Source organism: Dermochelys coriacea, chromosome 1, assembly GCF_009764565.3.
Source record: "Dermochelys coriacea isolate rDerCor1 chromosome 1, rDerCor1.pri.v4, whole genome shotgun sequence".
Classification (NCBI taxonomy): Eukaryota; Metazoa; Chordata; order Testudines; family Dermochelyidae; genus Dermochelys; species Dermochelys coriacea.
In genome coordinates this window covers 339,917,232-339,937,356 of record NC_050068.2, presented here as the reverse complement: position 1 = coordinate 339,937,356, position 20,125 = coordinate 339,917,232, and the positions used below count along the sequence as shown (strand labels likewise).

Here is a 20,125-nt window from a genome sequence, read left to right as displayed (position 1 = left end):
AGCACCGGCTCCATACTCCCATTGGCTGGCAACCAGCCAATGGGAAAAGGGGAGGGCAGTGCCTGCGGGCAAGAGTCGCACGGAGCCACTTGTGCAGCTCCACCTAGGAGCCAGGCCTGCTGCTGGCTGCTTCCAGGTCGCAGCATGATCCACGGTGCACCCCGGCTGCACCACTGACTGGGAGCTGCCGGAGGTAAGTCCGTGCCCCAACACTGTGCCCCAAACCCCTGCACCAGCCCTGAGCCCCCCAAACCTGGAACCCCTTCCTGCACCCCAAACCCCTCATCCCCAGCCCCAGTCTAGAGCCCTGACCCCCACCCACACCCCAACACCCTGCCCCAGCCCTGAGCCCCACCAAACCCAGAACCCCTTCCTGCACCCCAAACCCCTCATCCCTGGCCCCACCCCAGAGCCTGCACTCCCAGTCCAGAGCCCTGACCCCCTCCCATACCCCAACCTCCTACCCCAGCCCAGAGCTCCCTCCCACACCCTGAACCCCTCATTCCAAGCCCCACCCCACAGCCCTCACCCCCACACCCCAATCCTCTGCCCCAGCTCTAAGCCCCTCTCACACCCCAAACCCGTCATCCCCAGCTCTGTTGGGTCATGGGCATCAACAATTTTCTTCAACTGGATCCCCAGAAAAAAAGTTTGAAAACCACTGTTCTAGAACTCACCCAGTGCTCCAAGACTTATTGAAAATCAGCATTACTGATCTAGAAAGCTCTTCATCAGCTCTCTTAAAATTCTTGCATACAAGTGATCTGGAGTTTCTGATTTAAAAATGTCTAACTTTAGTAGCTTTTGTTAACCATCCTTTAGAAATACTAGTGAATGGAAAGAGTGTTAACATCACCATGTGTTGAATCAAAATCCACTGTTATTTTTCCCCAAATATGGAACAGATTTATTTATTGATCACTGCTACCTATTCTGCATTATTTTTGCTAATTCTAACATTTCCATTTAGTAATGGACCAATATCATTATCAGGATTCTTTTGTTTTCCCTAACATATTTTAAAAACTCCTTCTTATTGTCCTTAACTCCACTGGCCATAGATTTCTCCTTGTGTCCCTTTGATTCCCTTATCAATTTCCTACGATTCCTAACTCCTGATTTATATTAATTACTATCAACTTCCCCTTTTGTCCATATAGTTGCCTTCACTTTCCCTCTAAACTGGGGGGAGGGAGAGGGTGAATCAGCACAGCCTTCTTCCTCGATTGTGGCTTTTTTGGGTACCTAGTGGGACACCCTGGCACCCCAATATTCACCACTGACATGTAATTAGGATATGTTTTGTACGAAGTATGCCTTGTGAGGTGTCATTCTAAAAGTCTTGATCTGCTAAACATTAATATCTGGTTGGATGGTATGTGCTATCGTCATATGTGAAGTTATTAAATTTGTCTATGTATGTGTTACTGAAACATGTTGTGAGGTTGAAAAACCCACAAGCAGCCTTTCAGGTACGACAATAGAAAGGCCAGACAATGTTAATGGCTTATTGAGGAAAGGCACACAAACACAAGGATGACCCCAGGAACTGCGTACAATAGAAACCTCTCAGAGATAGCCCTCCACAATGGGAACTGTTTGACCCAAGTTACAGCAAAAAGAGCTTTCCAGCAAGTGGGAAGAAGATATAAAAAGGGGGGAAATGACATCATGATGGGACCTCACTCTCCCTACAACAACACACGTAGAAACATCTGAGGAATAAAGACTGAACAGAGGGGAAGTGATGGTCCCAGGCTAGAGGGATTTCTAGCCTGCGTATAAAAACCTGGGCAACCCAAGCTGCAAAGCCAAGCCAGCTTGTGCCTTAAGAATCTGCCAGTCTGTTTATCACTCAGGGTGAGAATTTGCTAATGCATATCCTACCTATCTAGTACATTAAGCTCAGTTAGCAGTTTTGTTTATTTACTAAGGTAATCTGCTTTGATCTGTTTGCTGTCACTTATAATCACTTTAAATCTACCCTTTTGTAATTAATAAACTTATTTTATGTTTTAATGCAAACCAGTGTGTTTGACTTTTGATTAAAGTGTCTGGGGAAAACCTCAGCTTGGCTACCACAAGTGTGCAAGGTCCTCTTCACATTGTGGGAGAGGCGGACCGGATATTTAAACCCATATACTAGCCAGATTTGACCAGGGCAGCATGGTACTGCTCTGGGGTTCTAGACTGAGAAGCTGGGTGTGTCCCTACCTGTGTGAATGCTGCTGAAAGTGCAAGCTTGGAGGGCTTTGCAACTGGTCATAGCAGCACAGGGTGAAAGGACGCCCATGCTGGTGGGTCAGAGGTCTCAGTGGCACCCCAGTTCCAGGTGGCACCATGGGGGGGAACCCGTCACACCTAGTAAAGTGTTCTTAAATGATTCCCAATTGTAATTCACAGTTGAAACTCTATTTTTGTGTGGACTGAACATTTTCAAGCAGCCTTAGTAAGGACACAGAGAGCTTTGTTGGGTAGGAGTGGTTCCATTCTGGACAAGGTTTAATTGGGAACTCCTGAAAGTCAACAGTTTGAATAACAAAGGCATGGAGCAATAATTCCACATAATTCTCAAGATATCAGCAGAGTGGAATTTCACATGCGATATAAACATGGCTGGTAATATAATAGGAGAGAGAAATCCACAGATATATCAGATGATAATGAAACACCCAGACCCTCTGGGCTTGCTTCATGGCAGCCGCTTGGCAGCTTCATGCTGGGTGGATAGCTGGCTCTGAGCCATCCTCTGCAGAAACCTCCAGTGTGGGAGGCATGCTAGGGGCATTCTTTCAGGTTAAAGTGGCATGGCTAGAGGTTTCTTATGCCCCAGCTACTCCCAGCTACCAGAATGGCACATACAGACTGTTGGCAATTAGGCATAAGATAAGCAATCCCTTGAAGTTGTTCTAAACTTTGCACAAGTATGACCCAACCAGCACAGGGAAGGTGCAAAGGTGGTGTGCAGCCAGTGTTGCCCTGCTCAGCCCCTACACTGAGCTCAACTCTTGCATGTGCAGGTGAAACTGACCTTTCAGCCCAGATCCTCAAAGGTATTTAGAACCCAAATTCCCATTGATATCAAAAGGAGTAAGGTGCCGAAAAACTTTTAAGGATCTGGGCCTTCCCGCCTAGAGGTGAAAGTCTCCACAGCTTGAGTTAAATTCTGCCCTCCATGACCCTACATAATCTCATTGACTGAAATCCTGTGAAATCCAGCAAAAGCCTGTAACAGCGCATTAAACAATGTTGAAAATGTTACTGCTAGCAGAAACAATGCAGTGAGCAACATTACAAGGAGGGCATGTACATTGCAGTTCCTTTAAAAAAAGAATAACGTTACTAGAAGTAATAAATTGCTCACCATATATTCTTCATGCCAGGTATGAACATAGGCCACTATGTTTTATTGTTGACATACACTATATTGTTTAACTGTTGATGTTGAACATACGCTTGCAAAGCCCCTTCTTCATCACCAGTGCAGTCAGTGGAGTTGCCTGGGTGTACAGTAATGGATTTGGCAGAATCTGAATGGAGAGCAATCCTTGAACCATCCACTGCTCACTTCCCCCATTACCAGCTTCCTTTAAAAATATGGCATCAGTGAACCAGCTGCATAAGGACTTTGTGATGGGCCATAGTCTAATACCCTTATTCACGGTCTGTAATACTTTAGTATGGACTCCATGAAGTCAATAGGACTACTTAGGGAGGCAGTATTGCCTCATGGATAATGCATTAGATTGTGACTAGGGAGACTCTTCCCTTAAGGCTGCTAGCAGAGCAAATCACAGCACCTTTCTGTGCCTCAGTTTCTCAATCTGTAAAATGGAACTAATGATACTGACCTCCTTTGTAAAGGGCTTTGAGAAGTACCAATGAAAAGCACTATATAAGTGCAAGGTCTTATTATTATGATTATTACTTCTACTACTTATGGAGTATAATGCTAGGTTATCAGCATAGCAGACTTTTACTGTGCATATGTTTAAAACTCAAAACACTCTTCAAAATCTCTTCCCTTACCCCTGCCTACTCTCGTGATTGTATTGCAAGGCTTGTGATACTTGATATTTTTCTTTAAGCCCTAGCTGCTGGAGTCATGTGCTTACACCACCAGAATCTCAGCTTCCCCTCCAGAAACCACAAAAGTAAGTTCAGATCCCTCATGGTATGGAAAAATGCTGGAAAATGTGACCCATAAAGGTGCAAAAGCCAGAAGGCAACAGAAAACTCCAAACCTAGTGTTTGGTTGGTTTTCATTTTTAATTTTCATGATTTTTAAGCCAATTGTGACGTTTGGGGGCCTGACAATTGATTTTTGAATGCTGGGGGTTGGCAATAATGCATTCCTGCCCTGGTCTTTCATTATTTTATTGCCCAACTGTATTTGCAAACTAGGTTCTTCAAAGAATGGACTTATTGACAAGTCTGGAGCATTATCTTTCAGTAGTTTATTATGTATATATTTTGTTCATCCATGTCTAATAGACAAGAATTGTATTTTGTTCATGCCCTTGTAATACAGAAGGGCACACGGGTAGATCCAGATCCAGAATTCTCATTACAATGATTGCATTATGTTAAATACTTTTCACTCTTTAGAGTGCCTCCTGCTTGGGGCTTTCTTATCTAAAGAACAATGGCTTTTTAAATAAAATGGGTTGTATGAGCCTTTTAGCTTCTGTCTGATGTATAACGAGTTGTTTGGTTTTTATTCTGCTTCTTTATTTGTTTTTGTTTTTTTGCCATTAGAAATATGAGCCATGTGGTCTGGGTTTGCTGGAGCACCTCTTGGCTATCTCAGAGAAGGGCTAATGCTGGGTCTCTTACCTTCGCTGGAGAGGTGAAGGAGCTGAGTCTTTAGCAAAGACTTTGTCTCCAAAACGTTAGGCACTTAAGTTCAGGCTGTCTTTTTACAGCATTAAAAATAAAATAAAATAACATCAAAGCGAGTAGGAGGTTGCAAGCTATTTTCCCCTACCTTAATGCAATGAAGATAGCCCTAGATTTATTTACTAGTGGAAGTGGATGTTTATTTTAATAGTGTCTTATTTTAGCATGAAAACAAGTAAAATCCTTCTGCCTAAAAGGCAGCTCTGGGTTTATTGCCACAGCAGCTACAAAATTACAGTGCGCCAACTTAGACCATGTGCATACCTCATTAAACAATTAAGCAATAAGGCACAACAAAAACTGTTGTTTCCATGGTGTAGTCTGTAATTGTAGGCTAGAGAATTAGGAGAGAGGAGGTGCAAACACAGTGCTATAGATTCCTAGGCTGAAATTAGCCTCTAAGAGTCTTGGCCGCTGGCAATAAAGTATTGCTGCCATGATATTGTCTTCTGTTTTATTTCTTAATAAACAAAACAAAGCAAAAATCCCAGAAGTTGTGAGTGGGACATTTGAATGGATTCATAAAAATAAAATGGAAAGCGATATCCTGCCCGCATTGATGGGAAAGGCAAATCAACCATTGATTTCAGTGGGGTCAGGATTTTACTCTTGATTTCTTTAGGTTTATGAATTTAAGGCCTGATCCAGCTTCCACTGACATCAATAGGATTCTTCCAGTTGACTTTCAGTGGGAGTAGAAATGGACCTTTGGTGTCATTTTGACAAGTCTGGAGACTGCGGCCCTCTGTTTGTCCACAGAACTGCTATAGAATGGCCTGAGTTGCAACCGGGCAAGCTTTCCTCAAACCGCACCTAAAAGGATTCCATCTACGTGCACATCAGCCTCCACAGCCCATCCACATCTTCCGAGATTGCCAATGAGAGTGCAAATCACTGCCAGTTGTGATTTTTGTGACAGAGAATCCTGCCCATTAGGTTCCTGATTGAGTCTCCCAAATCCGTTTCACGCAGGCCACCAAACAGCCATCAGATGGCAACGACTTTCAGTCCCTATTGATCAGAGCAGGAGTTGAACCAGGAGCCTAGAAATAAAAAGAGACAAGCTTATTTATGGGTGTATTTATTTTACTTCATCTAATAGAAAACACCATAGGCCATTTATTGTTCTTTCATTCCTTCCCTTGTGGGACTAATATGATTAACAGTTACTTGAATACAGTGATTCTCTGTGAAATTCTTATAGGGAAGAAAGCCACATACATTTAAAAAGTGCTGAGGTAAATCATAGGATTGTGAGCTTCTCGGGGCAGGGACAGGGATGCTGGAACCATTTCTATAGTAGGGGTGCTGAGAGCCATTGGACCAAACTGTAACCCTGTATATAATGGAAACCACTTCAAGCAGGGGGTGTGGCAGCACCCCCAGCACCCGTAGTTCCAGGACCTATGGGCAGGGACTGTCTTTTTGTTCTGTGTTTGTACCACACCTGGCACAAGGGGGTCCATGACTCAGGTTCCTAGGAGCTAAGTAACACAAATAAATAATAATAATGAGAAAGACAGACAGAGAAAATGATAATACAAACCTCAGAAAACATAGCTATTGAATGTTAAAAGCCAGGGAACAACTAACTCTGTATTTGAATGACATTTAGTGCCTTGAGGCACCAACTAAGATTGGGGCACCATTGTGCCAGATGCTGTACAGTTAATAAGCGCCATTCCTTTTCCAAAGAGATTACAATCTAACTAGGCAAACCATGGGGAAAGGAAGCATTATGCCCATTTTACAGCTGGAGAACTGAGGCACAGAGAGGCTAAATCTAGATCCTCAAAGGCATTCAGGCACCTAACTCCCATTGAAATCAGCTGGATTCAGGCACCTAAACATCTTTAAGTATCTGGCCCTAAGTGACTTGCCCAAGGTCACCCAGGCAATCTGCGGCAGAGTTGGACACTGAATCCAGATCTTCTGAGCATCAGTCCACTGCCTTAGCCACAAGACCATCCTTCCTCTCTAAATGATTAATAGATGGATATTTCTTTGGCTTCTCTCCTCCACAAAGTATTTCTTTGCACTTCCATGGACAATTGTAATCAGAGATTGTTTAATCAGTCCACATGTGCAGTTACATTGTCATGAAATGTTGAGCAGCTCCATCATACTTCTTGTGTATTACACCTCACGATTGCACACAGCAGCAAAAGTGACTGTCTTAATAATGCTGTGTTGGTACAGGGGCAAGCACAGTGGGGCCCCAGTCTTATCTGGATCTTCTAAGTGCTACTGTCATATAAATGATAAATCAGAGTAATAGTCTCAGTAATCTTAACAATAAGTCAATAGTAATAGTAATAAAATGTAACTCAGGCTTCTCTGGTGCTAAATCTGTCCATGTTATAATGATCTCATCCTCTCACAGCATCGGCCCTATCTGTCTGTTCTTCCCATCTGTTGCACCTTGCCTGACATGTAGACTGTGAGCTCTCTGGGGTAGGGGGACGGTCTTTGTTTTTTGTTTGAACAGCACCTAGTACAATGGGGATCTGGTCTTTAATCAGGCTTCCTAGAGGCTACCGCAATAAAAGTGAGCAATAATAAATGATAACTACCTTTCATTTTATTAATTCTTTCCAATTGCTCAATACCACCCACTCAATCAGATCAGATCAGACCAGCCCAAATATGGAGAAAAAGACCCAAAAATGAAAGCTAGTTCAGGAAGTTTAAAATAGCGTGGGATGGAATGTTGGAGAACAAATTAGGTTCTCTTTGACCCTAAATTTCCCAATTCACTACTTGTAGACTCAGGCATTTGTAACAGTATAAGCAGACTAACAACGCTGCGTGGGATGGAGGTGGATTTTTGGTCTGTCCGATACATGACCTCCCTCCCAATGTGAGCTCACAGATATAAGCCCAACCCTGCAGCCCTGGTGCAGGCAAAACTCATAGAGGAGATGCAGGATTGGGCTCCAAGTTGATATGATTGTTCTGACACTATCATCAGGTATGTTTTGTTGTTGTTATGCTTCTTATTGGACAGAAATCAAGCGAGCATAAACACACATGAAATCCTGTAATGGCTTGTTGAGCAATGAGCAGAAATGTCAATACCACATGCTTATCTGTAAGCAGTGGCACAGGAAGGAGATGCATGCTTCACATTTCTTTTCAAACAGGTGTAACAAGTTAGTGGAGTGCTGTGTGAAGGAGCTCTCTACCTCATATAACATATGGGTGATAGGCTGGAACTATACACCATGAACTTCAACACCTTCAGTATTGAATATAGGACACATCCCCTTGCAAGTGCTTTCCCCGAAAACCATCCGCCCATTGGATATAGCAATCAAGCTAACAGATTATGTAGAAAATGAGGAAAGAAGAAAAAAGTGAAAGATTAAGTAAAAATAATTTGAAAACATCCTTCCAGATAACCTATGGTGGGGAGAGAGAACGCATAGATAGAACCAGTTTTTCTGTATGCCTTCCTAGGTTTTGTTCTAGCAGGCATCAACACCATCAAGTGCATGGTATAAATCGTTCAATACAAAGACTCTGTATATACCTACGAGACTGACAAAGGTCTGGAAAGCAGCTGGTTTCCCTCACTGTGATCACCCACGGAAAGGGAAAAGCTAGGAATAAGATCCCGTGGCTGCTGCATGACGCATGCAGTTAATATTTGCTTACTAGTAAGCAGTAATCATGATACTTTACAGTTTTCTAATGTCTTTCATCTGTGGATCTCAAAACATTTTACAAATATCGTATTATGGCCCTGATTCAGGAAAGCATTTAAGCACAGGCTAAATCATAAGTGCTCTCCTGAATCAGGGCCTAAAAGCACCCTGTGAGGTTGGCATCATTCCCATTTTTTATAACAAGAGACGGCAGCACTTCTGTCCTGTAACAATGAATAATTAATTAGTAGTTAATCATTTAAATAATGGAATAATGATTTCATATTTAATCATAATTATTTAGTAATTGGCATGTGGGATTGACACTGGCCTATGATCTTATACAGTCGTAAATTGTTGGCAGCCAGAGCTAGAAATAGAGTGTAGGAATCCAGAATCCCAATGCTTTGCTTGCTCTTCCCACTAAAACTGCTCCTGCTCCTATATAAAATTCTAAACACGTGATGGGGTGAGGTGCTATAGACATTTTTATAGCCAGAACTGTGGGTGATCATTTTACTCAGCAGTGGCCAAAGCTCACATGACTCTCCAAACATTGGTGATTAGGTATCCCATTTATTTGATGTGAGATTAGCCCATTTTCCCCAAGTCTCTTTCTGCTTCTTTGTGAATCACCACAGATCAAAACTGTGTCATGGGTATGGGTGGAGAGTACTAATTTCCATAAGCACAGTATAAAGTCCAGTTTAGATAATGGTTTGAAATCTCTGTAATGGTTTGGAAAATAAGGGCATTAATGTGATGACTGGCATGACCACAAATGTGCTTAGGGTGACCAGACGTCCCGATTTCATAAGGATAGTCCCAATATTTGGGGATTTTTCTTATACAAGTACCTATTACCCCCCACACTCTGTCCCAATTTTTCATACTTGCTATCTGGTCACCCTAAATGTGATATAAATAAATACTTCTGAGATAGTTGGATTATCACAATACTTTTGCTCGTTTTATATGGGTGAGGTTGCCAATTTTGGTTGGATGTGTTCCTGGAGGTTTCGTCACATGACATAATCTTTAATGAAAGATTAATCTTTAATTACTGGACAACTCCTATATCTGGGGCTTCATAATAGATCCTGTTTCTGTTCTACCCAGTTTATGATCTTATATCAACCCATCACGATGATATTTGAACCCCAGTTCCAGCACCTACACCCAGAGTCTCACTGAAGTTTGTTAGAGTTCTATGATTATAAACTCTTACTGAGGTTGCACGTACTTACTACATGTAGGCAGTGGTGAGCTGGAGCCGGTTCGCGTGAACCGGTTGCTACATTTTGAAGCAGTTTTAGAACCAGTTGTTAACCCGCTTCCCTGCAGCGGGCGCTGAGGCTTTGATGGGCTCTGGCGGGGGAGTGATGTAATTCCCCCTCTGGCTGCCGGGGGTGCTACGCTGCGGGAGCCATGTGAGGCCCTGGGCACGAGCCCTGTTGCTGCTGCTGCTTCCCCGACCCCTGGCCCTGGGGCTCCCGCTGCTGCCTGGTGGGTCCCTGGCTGCTCTGCTGGGCCTGGGCTGTGTCCTGCTGCTCAGGCTGCTCCAAGCCGCTCTCCCAGTGAGTACCCACCACCCTGACCGCAGCCAGCCCCTGCCTCCAGCCACTCCCTGCACCCCCTGCCTGCAGCCAGCCCCTGTCGCACCCCCTGCCCTTCCTCCAGCCACCCCCTGCACCCCCTGCCCGCACCAGCCCCTACCTCCAGCCATCCCGCACCCCCTGCCCTGCCCGCAGCCAGCCCCTGCCACACACACTCCCTGCCCTGTCCTGCCCGCAGCCAGCCCCTGCCGCACCCACCCCCTGCCCGCAGCCAGCCCTGTCGCACGCACCCCCTGCCCTGCCCACAGCCAGCCCCTGCTGCATGCACCCCCTGCCCTGTCCCGCCCGCACCCATCCCCTGCCCACAGCCAGCCCCTGTCGCACACACCCCCTGCCCTGCCCTGCCCTGCCCGCAGCCAGCCCCTGCTGCATGCACCCCCTGCCCTGTCCTGCCCGCACCCACCCCCTGCCCACAGCCAACCCCTGCTGCACGCACCCCCTGCCCGCAGCCAGCCCGTCGCACGCACCCCCTGCCCTGCCCTGCCCGCAGCCAGCCCCTGCCGCACGCACCCCCTGCCCTGTCTCCAGCCAACTCCTACCGCACGCACCCCCTGCCCTGCCTGCAGCCAGCCCGTCTCCAGCCAGCCCTGCATCCCCCTGCCCTGCCTGCAGCCAACCCCTACCTCCACTCAGCCCCTGCCCTGTCTCCAGCCAACCCCGCACCGTCCTGTCTCCAACCAGCTCTGCACCCCCTGCCCTGCCCACAGCCAGCCCCACACCCCTTGCCTCCAGCCAACCCTGCACCCTCCTGTCTCCAGCCAGCTCCGCACCCTCTGCCCTACCCGTGGCCAGCCCTGCACCCCCGCCTCCAGCTAGCCCTGCTCCACACCCCTGTCTGCAGCTGGCCTCACGTCCACTGGTGCCCTGCAGTTCCCAGGGCAGAAACCCTGCACACCTGCTTCAATGAGGGGGGCAGGAAGCAGCTGGGACCCACACATGTGCACACTCTAGGGTGACCAGACAGCAAGTGTGAAAAATCAGGACAGGGAGTGGGGGGTAATAGGAGCCTATATAAGAAAAAGATCCCAAAGTCGGGACTGTCCCTATAAAATCGGGACATCTGGTCACCCTAGCATACCCCCAGGGAGTGGCAGGGACCCACACATGTGAAACGGAGTTCATTTAAAGTTCAGACCCATCTTTTTAAAAAAGAACTTTAGGCAGGGTTAACATATATCCGTATTTTCCTGGACAGGTCAGGCTTTTTGATTCTTAAATCGCCGTCCGGGATTTTAAAAATTCCTCCTGGGAAAATACGGATGTATGGTAACCCTGTTGGTACAAAAATACATACTGGGGCACATCTCTTAAATCAGAGCTTTTTATAGGGAACCGGTTGTTAAGATTTTGGCAGCTCATCACTGCATATACATGCAGTGCCTAGCACAATAGAGTTTCGGTTAGAGCTGTGTGAATAACTCTTTACTGACCAAACTGGGAGCGGGGGGAGGGGGAGGAAATGTTTTGGGTTGACCCAAGCAAAAATTTTTCTGCAAACTTAAAAAGTTGAAAAAAATGAGTTTGGGTCAATCAGAAACATTTCACTTTGTCTGAGTTATTTTAACCTTTTTTAAAAAACAAAGCTGAGGTAAAATTTGAACTGAAAAGTTTTTTCGAATAAAAAACAAAACAGTTTGTTTTGAAAATATATTTTTTAAAAGTTTAGATTTTTTTTGTTCTTTGTTTTTGCCCCCAATGGACTCAATGCTACAAATTCCAATACAAATTCACAACATGTTTTGGTTGACCCAAATCTGCATTTTTTGGCAGAAAAAAGATTCAACCTAAAAATTACATCAAGTTCTAGTCCTGATCTCTAAGTGCTAAAATAATATGTCATAAATAATAACAACTCCACTTTCTGTACTAGCAATCAGGGGTAAGTTAAGAACTGCAGCAAACCATTTCAAAAAGGCAAGACAGGGCAAACAGCAGCATTTAGCATTGGAAAAAAACTCTCAGCTGCGTTTCAGTAACATTATCTTCAAACAGATAATTGTATTTGTCATTGAGATGGAGGCACTGTTTAATAAAACACACAATGGAGATAAAGTGTGGGAGACAGAACAGCTTTCTTTTCCTCATTCAGGCATAAGCCCTAGAAGAGAAAGATCTGGAAAAAAAAGTCAAGACTCCCAGCTCTGACACTAGTTTTCCTAGCTCTGACATTGTGGTGGTGTTTTTTTCCTTAAAATTTCCCACCAGTGCAGTTCCGCAGGAGGTAGAAAAACAGCAGGACCTCTAGAGCAGGCTACAGCAGTGTTGACACCTCTTGTGATTTGACTATGAGTCTCTTGCTAGTTGGTGACTTTAAGGCCCCAGCTCCTGGAGTCATGTGATTATGTGAGACTCTCAGCTCTCGTTAAAAAAAGAAGTTTCTAGCCCTGCTGTTTGCAGACAAAAGCTTGAAGAAATGATCTCTATGGATTTAAAAACCAAGAGAATAAAAAGAACTCCAAATGTATTAATTGTTTTAACACTATCAAGAGTTTTAACCCAATTTCTTGATTTTTTGAGGCCTGACTCATGATTTTGGTTGGCAATATTGCCAATGTGCTGGCTTTTTAACTAGAGTGTCATCTAGACCTAGGGAGGTAGGCACCTAACTACCTTTGAGGATCTGGGCCTGAGCATCTCTGGGCTCACATTTCCCCATCTATATAATAAAGATACTTACCTCCCTTGGTCACAGGGTTGTTGTAAGGATTAATGGGTTTTTTTACCTCAATGGGGCTGTCCCACAGAGTAAAATTAGGCACACGCTTTAAGCATTTGCTAGGTTGTGCCCTTGGTTTGTAAAGTGCTTTGAGTCCCTGGATTGGAAGGTGCCATGCAGCGTTTTTGATCTGCACATGATCGTTGCTTTAAAAACTTAAACCAATAAGTCCAAGATGAGCCATAGGAGCTGGCAAACTCTCACTGTGATGCACGGCAAGCTATTACGCACATCCCTTCCTCTCCACCCCCGATTATGTATTTGTTTGGGATGTTTTAACAGGTTTACAAATCCCTGCCAGGTCAGTATCAGAAACAAAACCAGCTGTGCAACAGAGCGCTTGTGTTTAAAGAGACATTACATCACAAGCCAGTCAATGGGGCTCTCTGCTTACCAGGGTGTTACTGTATTGCAGAGTGAGCATTGCTGCAATACTGATCCTATTCTTCACCTCAGAGGGTTCTCAACCAGGGGTACGTGTACCCCTGGGGGTACTCAGAGGTCTGCCAGGGAGTACATCAACTCATCTAGTGATTTGCCTAGTTTTACAACAGGCTACCAAAAACCCACTAGCGAAGTCAGTACAAACTAAAATTTCATATCGACAATGACTGGTTTATCCTGCTTTGTATACTATACGCTGAAATGTAAGTACAATATTTATATTCCAATTGATTTATATTATAACGATATAGTTAAAATGAGAAAATCAGCAACTGTCCAGTGCTGTGACACTTTTGTATTTGTATGTCAGCTTGTGTGAGCAAGTAGTTTTTAAGTGAGATGAAATATGGGGGTAGGCAAGACAAAGCATAGAAGATCAGGGTTGGAAGGGACCTCAGGAGGTCATGTAGTCCAACCCCCTGCTCAAAGCAGGATCAATCCCCAACTAAATCAGCCCAGCCAGGGCTTTGTCAAGCCTGACCTTGAACACCTCTAAGGAAAGAGATTCCAACACCTCCCCAGGTAACCCATGCCAGGGCTTCACCACCCTCCTAGTGAAAAAGTTTTTCCTAATACCCCACCTAAACCTCCCCTCCCCCTGCAACTTGAGACCATTGCTCCTTGTTGGCTCATCTGCTACCCCTGAGAACAGTCTAGATCCCTCCTCTTTGGACCCCCCCTTTCAGCTACCAAATCCCCCCCCCCCACTCTTCTCTCCCGCAGACTAAACAATCCCAGGTCCCTCAGCCGCGCCTCATAAGTCACGTGCTCCAGCCCCCCCCCCTCATTTTTGTCGCCCTCCGCTGGACTCTCTCCAATTTTTCTGATGACTCAAAGGGGTAAACTCGTCTGGAAAGGGGGAGAGCCGCTGCCCAGCGCGCCTGGGAGAGGTTGGAGGCCGGAGTAGCTGGGGAGCGAGAACTGCCCCTTTAAGCGCCTGCTGGGGCGTGGGCCGGGCGCAGTGCGCATGAGTCCAGTGGCCGGCGGCGGGTGTCCCTGCCCCCGGGGAGGGCTGCTCGGCTGGCGGCGGACGGCGCGGGCCGGGTGAGTGCGGGCGCTGGCCGGGCCGGGCTCTCTAGTGGCCGAGCGGGACGGAGCGGCCGGCGCTGGCAGGTCCCAGCTGGGTGCTCGGCGCTGTCTGGAGCTAGCAAGGCGGGCTGGCGAGCGGCTCTGCTGCGGGGTCCCCGCGTGCCCATTAGCCCCCCCCCCTCGTCACCCCTCCCGGGTCTCCGCTGAAACCCCCCTGGATCTTCTTTCCCTCCCCCAGCCCCGCCGCCTTGGCCGGCGTCCCTGGCCCGGGAGCCGGTGCAGGGAAGCGGTGGCAGCAGGCGGCAGCCCTGAGTGGCGCCGCGGCCAGGGGGCGATGTGCCCCCCCCCCCGCCCACCCGCGTGTCAAACTGCAGGGACTAGACTGCGGCTGGCGAGGCTGCCCCACTCGCCGGTATCCGGGGGGGGGGGGGGGCTGAGAGCTCCCAGCAGCGCCCCCCCCCCCCCGCCTTGGGCTTTCCGAGCTTCCCGCGCCGAGGGCTTCGCCTTTGCCCAACCCCAAGCCGGTCTCATAGGCGACTAGCCCACGTTTATTTAAGCGCCGCCGCTGTGGCTGTGGCTCTCCAAAGCCCCAGCGCCTGGCTTCCCTTTGCAAAAAGAACAGGAGGACTTGTGGCACCTTAGCGACTAACACGTTTATTAGAGCATAAGCTTTCCACCAAATGCATCCGATGAAGTGAGCTGTAGCTCACGAAAGCTTATGCTCTAATAAATGTGTTAGTCTCTACGGTGCCACAAGTCCTCCTTTTCTTTTTGCGAACACAGGACTAACACGGCTGCTACTCTGAAACCTGTTTGCAAACAGGCTTCTTTCTTTCCCCTGTTTCGTGGGAGGCTGCGCTGATGAGGCGGGTGGTTTGTTTATCCCTCATGAGCTGGGGGGGGGGTTAAGAAATGGGGGTGGGGGGGATTGAGACATGGGGGTGGGGGGGATTGAGGCGCCGCTAACCATAGGCAGGCAGACAAGCTCGTGTGCTCCGCATTCCGCTTGCGCAATGGTGTTTATATAGCCCTGGTGTATCCAAAGATCCCCGGGGTGCTTCCCCCGTCTCTCAAGGGCCGCGTCGAACAGATTGCAGCCCCCCCCCCCCTTTTTGGGGGGAGGGGAGGAGGTTGAACATTTTCCCACCCAGCGCTGCAAGTGTTAGTATAGCCAGGGCTGCAGCAAGTGGCTGTTGGGGCTTTAAGCGCCCTGTCTTCTGAACTTGCTCAAAGCAGGTCTCCGGGCTTCGGCGCAAGAGCGTTAGCCACGGGGGTGGCGGGACGAGCGAGCCTCCTGCAGCCGATGAAGGGAGCTGTAGCCCACGAAAGCTTATGCTCTAATAAATGTGTTAGTCTCTAAGGTGCCCCCAGGCCTCCTTTTCTTCCTGCAGCCAGGCACAGATGCAAGTGAAGTGGGTGCTTGCGCGCACGGTGCAGGAAAGCTAAGTGGGATTCATGTATTCATCCCAGTATGCTAAAGCTTGCTCTTAAGAATAGCTTTTCCTTTTTTTTTTTTTTGGTCTGGATGTGGGGAAAACTTAACTGAGCCTTGGTCTACATGACAAACTTCTGTCGGTATAATTACGTCATTCAAGGGTATGGAAAACCCACATCCCTGAGCCATGCAGGTTTCAGAGTAGCAGCCGTGTTAGTCTGTATTCGCAAAAAGAAAAGGAGGCCTTGTGGCACCTTAGAGACTGACAAATTTATTTGAGCGTAAGCTTTCGTGAGCTACAGCTCACTTCGTCGGATGCAGTTATACCGACCTAACTCCCGGTGTAGACGGTGCTGTGTGGACGGGAGGGCTTCTCCTGTGGACGTGGCTACTGCCTTTCGGGGAGGGACAGTACCCATGTTGAAGAGAGAAGCGCTCTCATCAGCATAGGTAGTGTCTTCACTAAGCGGCACCGTAAGGGTAGACAAGCCCCAATGTACTGCCAGAAGCAATGCAAGGCAGCATTCAAAAAAATGGTTAAATTACACTACGTACCAGTGAAACGAATTTTTGGATGGGCAGGATTATAGTCTAATCCAGTGGGTGCTGGGGAGAGGCTGACATCATCTCCTCATTTCCCCCCCCCACCCCCACTTTTTTTTTTTTTTTTTTTTTAGCCATTGAATCAGTGGCAAAATCTCAATTGACTTTAATGGGAGCAGAATCGGGCCCTGATGTGCCAAATACCCTTTGACTTTAGTGGGAGTCAGGATGGTTTGAGGGGGGAGTATCTTTATATCAGCAAGCTGAAAAGCCATTTACTTGTGGTTGGGTTTATATTGTAGAAAGCACAACTGCTGGTTTCTAACAAATATTTTAAAAGTCCATGGCAAATATGCAATTCTCTTTATAGTATTTATCATTTGTATCACACCTAGAGGCCAGAACTGAGATCAGAGCCCCATTGTGCTAGGTGCTGTATATGTACTAACAGTTTACAGTCTAAATAGATGAGACAGCTGAAAAGGGAAACTGAGGCAGAGAAAGGTGAAGTGACTTGCCCAAGATCAAATTTTTCAATCTTAGGGTTTTTTGGGTGTGTGTGCCCACATGCACAAAATTGCAAAGCAATAGCAGTTAGGTACCAAAAATGCATAGCAGCTTTTTTGTGCAAGGAAGGGAAAGTGAAAGAAAGATTTTTTTTTTTTTTTCCTTTTCCCCCAAACCGCCTTAAGAGAACAAGTCTTGGTCTTAAAAGCTCGTGTATTTTCTGACTTAGGCTATTAAAAGGCATTATTTTAAGACTCTTGTACAGATCCCTGGCTAATGCAGGACTGCAGATGGGTGCTACTGTAGAAATGCAGCAATTTCTGTATAGAATAATCACTTCACAAATCCTGTTATGTAAAATGGAACTGTTAGTAGTCAAACGCTTGTGAAAATGTCTTATCTATTACTACACACTGATGAATCTGAAACCAATACTAGGTTCAGATCACTGTTCAGACAAAATATAGTACTGACTAGCATTACAAGTAACATTTGAGATTTGAGGGGTGGGGATTCTTTCTTTGTATCTCTGAATAGTCAGTTTCACTGTTCTCCCTGTATAGTCCGTGTGTTTTCCCTTCTTGCTTGTGTGGGTGGAGAAAAATATTAATCAGGAACGCAGGCAGTGTGGTGAACTGGGTGGGTATAGTTATCTGAAACCTTCTTTAAATGGACTATTAGAAGCCGACAGCATCCCTCTAAGGACGGGAGCATGTGAATAAATGTTAATAGGAGGGAGCCTTAAGAAGTCAGCTGCAATATCACATTCTACCAAAACTATTCTCAAAAAGAAAAGGAGTTCTTGTGGCACGTTAGAGACTAACAAATTTATTTAGTTTCTAAGGTGCCACAAGTAGTCCTTTTTCTTTTTGCAGGTACAGACTAACATGGCTGCTACTCTGAAACCTGTCAACTTTTCTGTTACCAGAATGTATTTGACAATTTGGAATTCTTGTTTACCACTGGCTTCAGCTCCCAGGTAGGTTGTATTTTGCTTAAATAATCACTAAGGTTAAGATTTTTGTCATGACTATTTTTAGTAAAATTCACGGACGGGTCTCCGTTTAGGCAATAAACATAAATTCACTGAAGCCCACAACCTGTCCGTGACTTTCTAGTAAAAATAACGGTGGTGGGAGGGACTGATAGGGGATAACTGAAGCCTGGGGTGGGGTGGGATTGAGAGCCTGAGCCCTGCCCTCAATGGAAGGAGGGGAAGCCAGCACCCGCTGCCCTCAGGGGGCTTGGGGCTCTGAGGTGCCCCCGCCTCTTCTGGGGGCTTGGAGCTGGGAGGGTCCCCTGACACCTGTAGTGGCAGAGAGCTCCTGCACTGCCACCCCAGGGATGAAGCAGAAAATGTCACTGAGGTCTCTAAATCATGGAATCCATAACTTCTGTGATCTCTGCGACGACATCTCCTTAATAATCACTGTTATCCTTATGGCAGAAAAGCTCACAAAACAGGAACAAATCCTTAACATAGCCTAATGACAGGTTTCAGAGTAGCAGCCGTGTTAGTCTGTATTCGCAAAAAGAAAAGGAGGACTTGCGGCACCTTAGAGACTAACAAATTTATTTGAGCATAAGCTACAGCTCACGAAAGCTTATGCTCAAATAAATTTGTTAGTCTCTAAGGTGCCACAAGTCCTCCTTTTCTTTTAACATATCCTGTTGCCTCAGGCAGATTCTTTGCATGTCTCCTGCCATTTACCATAGCTATTTCTGAGGCAAAGCAGCAGTCTGACTTCTTTGCACTGCACATCTCTTCCTACACCCGCCCTACTAAGTTGCAACATTCACAAGAGATCGCAAACTCCGTTGCTAGACTGTGACATAGCGATGCTGTAGTTGGCTTCATGGATGTTGGGGACAAAAATTCTCATGCCTTCCTAAGTATAATAGAAAACTATTCACCTGTGATCTGTACAGCAGTGGGATCAAAGTTATGGGACCCTGAACCCCAATGATGTTACACTTGTGACAAGACAGAAGCCAACTAATTAAAGAAAAACCTGTATCTTGAATTGTCTGTATTCTGTCCAGTTCCAAAGCATAAGTGACTCCATTAAGCACCAAGTTATCAATAGGAGAAATGCAAACTAATTAACTTTTCGCAAAAAGAAAAGGAAGTACTTGTGGCACCTTGGAGACTAACAAATTAATTAACTTTTAAAGTCCTCTAAAATTCCCCTCCTGGTAATTTGCATAAGAATGTTTAAAGTCGTGGGAGACTTCAGTCCTATGGCGTATTTAATACCTAATATAAAATAGGTCTAGACAACCATTGGTGTTGTATCTAGTTCTTCCTTAAGTAGTCACAGGCCATCAAATCTCAACCATAGCTGAGCAGTGAGAGCCTTATCCTTATCCTCCTGTAAGAAGTTAATCTAAAGAAAAGTAACTGCTTGTCACTGGCTGAGGTTTATTTTTAGGTGGAGTAGGGAGGGATTTTATTTCTGCAAACACATGGGAGCTAACGGCACTATTTAGAGATCTTTCTCTGGTTGTTTAACCTGGTATGTTGCATCTAGGTCTTTCCCAGTTGTTTTATTTGTCTTAGGGTAGATAAAGTTGCTTTCATATGGCATGATGTGGCTAAAACGTATTGATTCTGTAAGTTACAGCTGCAGTTATTCACAACTAGTAAGGCAAAGACTCAAACCAACTCGCTTCTCAGCGTTGTTCTTGTCAATTCTCTTGAATCTGTGCCTAATCTAGAAGGTGCTGAGTACCCCTGACTCCTGCTGAAGTGAGGCTTAAATCTGTAATCAGGATTTTACCACATTCTGAACACCTGAGGGTCTTGGGGCGTTATTACCTGAGGATCTTGAGGTGATATTTCCAAAACAGTAATCACATGGAATGCAGTAAAGATTTCTCATCGGGGGGGGGGGGGTTGGTTAAACTGCCTAGTTCTAAGGCAAGGTAACAGTCTCCTATTGTTTGGCAAATATTTTCAAAAGTGTTCTTTCAACAACAACAAAAATAGCCTGCTCTTGAAAATCCAGAAAGACCAGTTAAGAAATAAAGACAACATCGAGCTGGCATCCTCAGATTGAGACAGTAATTTGGTCAAAGATGTAACCTTAACCATCGATTTATTAAACAAAGCAAGATGACAAAGTACTGTACACATTGAAGTTAACTATTGTTTGGAGAGGTATGTTAGAGGCAATCACAAATTAACAGTTGCTTTTTTTTTTTAATTAGGCTCCTTTCTCCATTTAACTTAGGCTCAGATTTTAGTACTAGAACACATGCTTGAAATCCCTGTGAAGTCAATTGGATT

The 20,125-nt window shown here is 45.8% G+C and overlaps 2 protein-coding genes across 3 annotated transcripts in view; one reads left to right on the top strand and one right to left on the bottom strand.

The window, feature by feature from the left end:
* Positions 1-5,518: 5,518 nt before the first annotated feature.
* The window catches only part of UPF2 (UPF2 regulator of nonsense mediated mRNA decay), a 192,021-nt gene continuing 177,414 nt past the window's right edge, over positions 5,519-20,125 (bottom strand). Inside the window, exon 23 of the mRNA XM_043498528.1 lies at positions 5,519-5,942. Coding sequence (XP_043354463.1) covers positions 5,918-5,942 — 25 coding nt within the window. The 3' untranslated portion in view covers positions 5,519-5,917. The remainder of the gene's footprint in view (positions 5,943-20,125) is intronic.
* PROSER2 (proline and serine rich 2) overlaps positions 14,223-20,125 on the top strand; it is a 32,103-nt gene continuing 26,200 nt past the window's right edge. The window contains exon 1 of one of the 2 annotated variants that reach the window (XM_038402312.2): positions 14,223-14,366. The gene's annotated coding sequence lies outside the window, so the exon portion shown is untranslated. Of the gene's footprint in view, positions 14,367-15,734; positions 15,764-20,125 lie in introns of those variants that run through there. The other variant, XM_043498596.1, reaches the window with a different exon arrangement.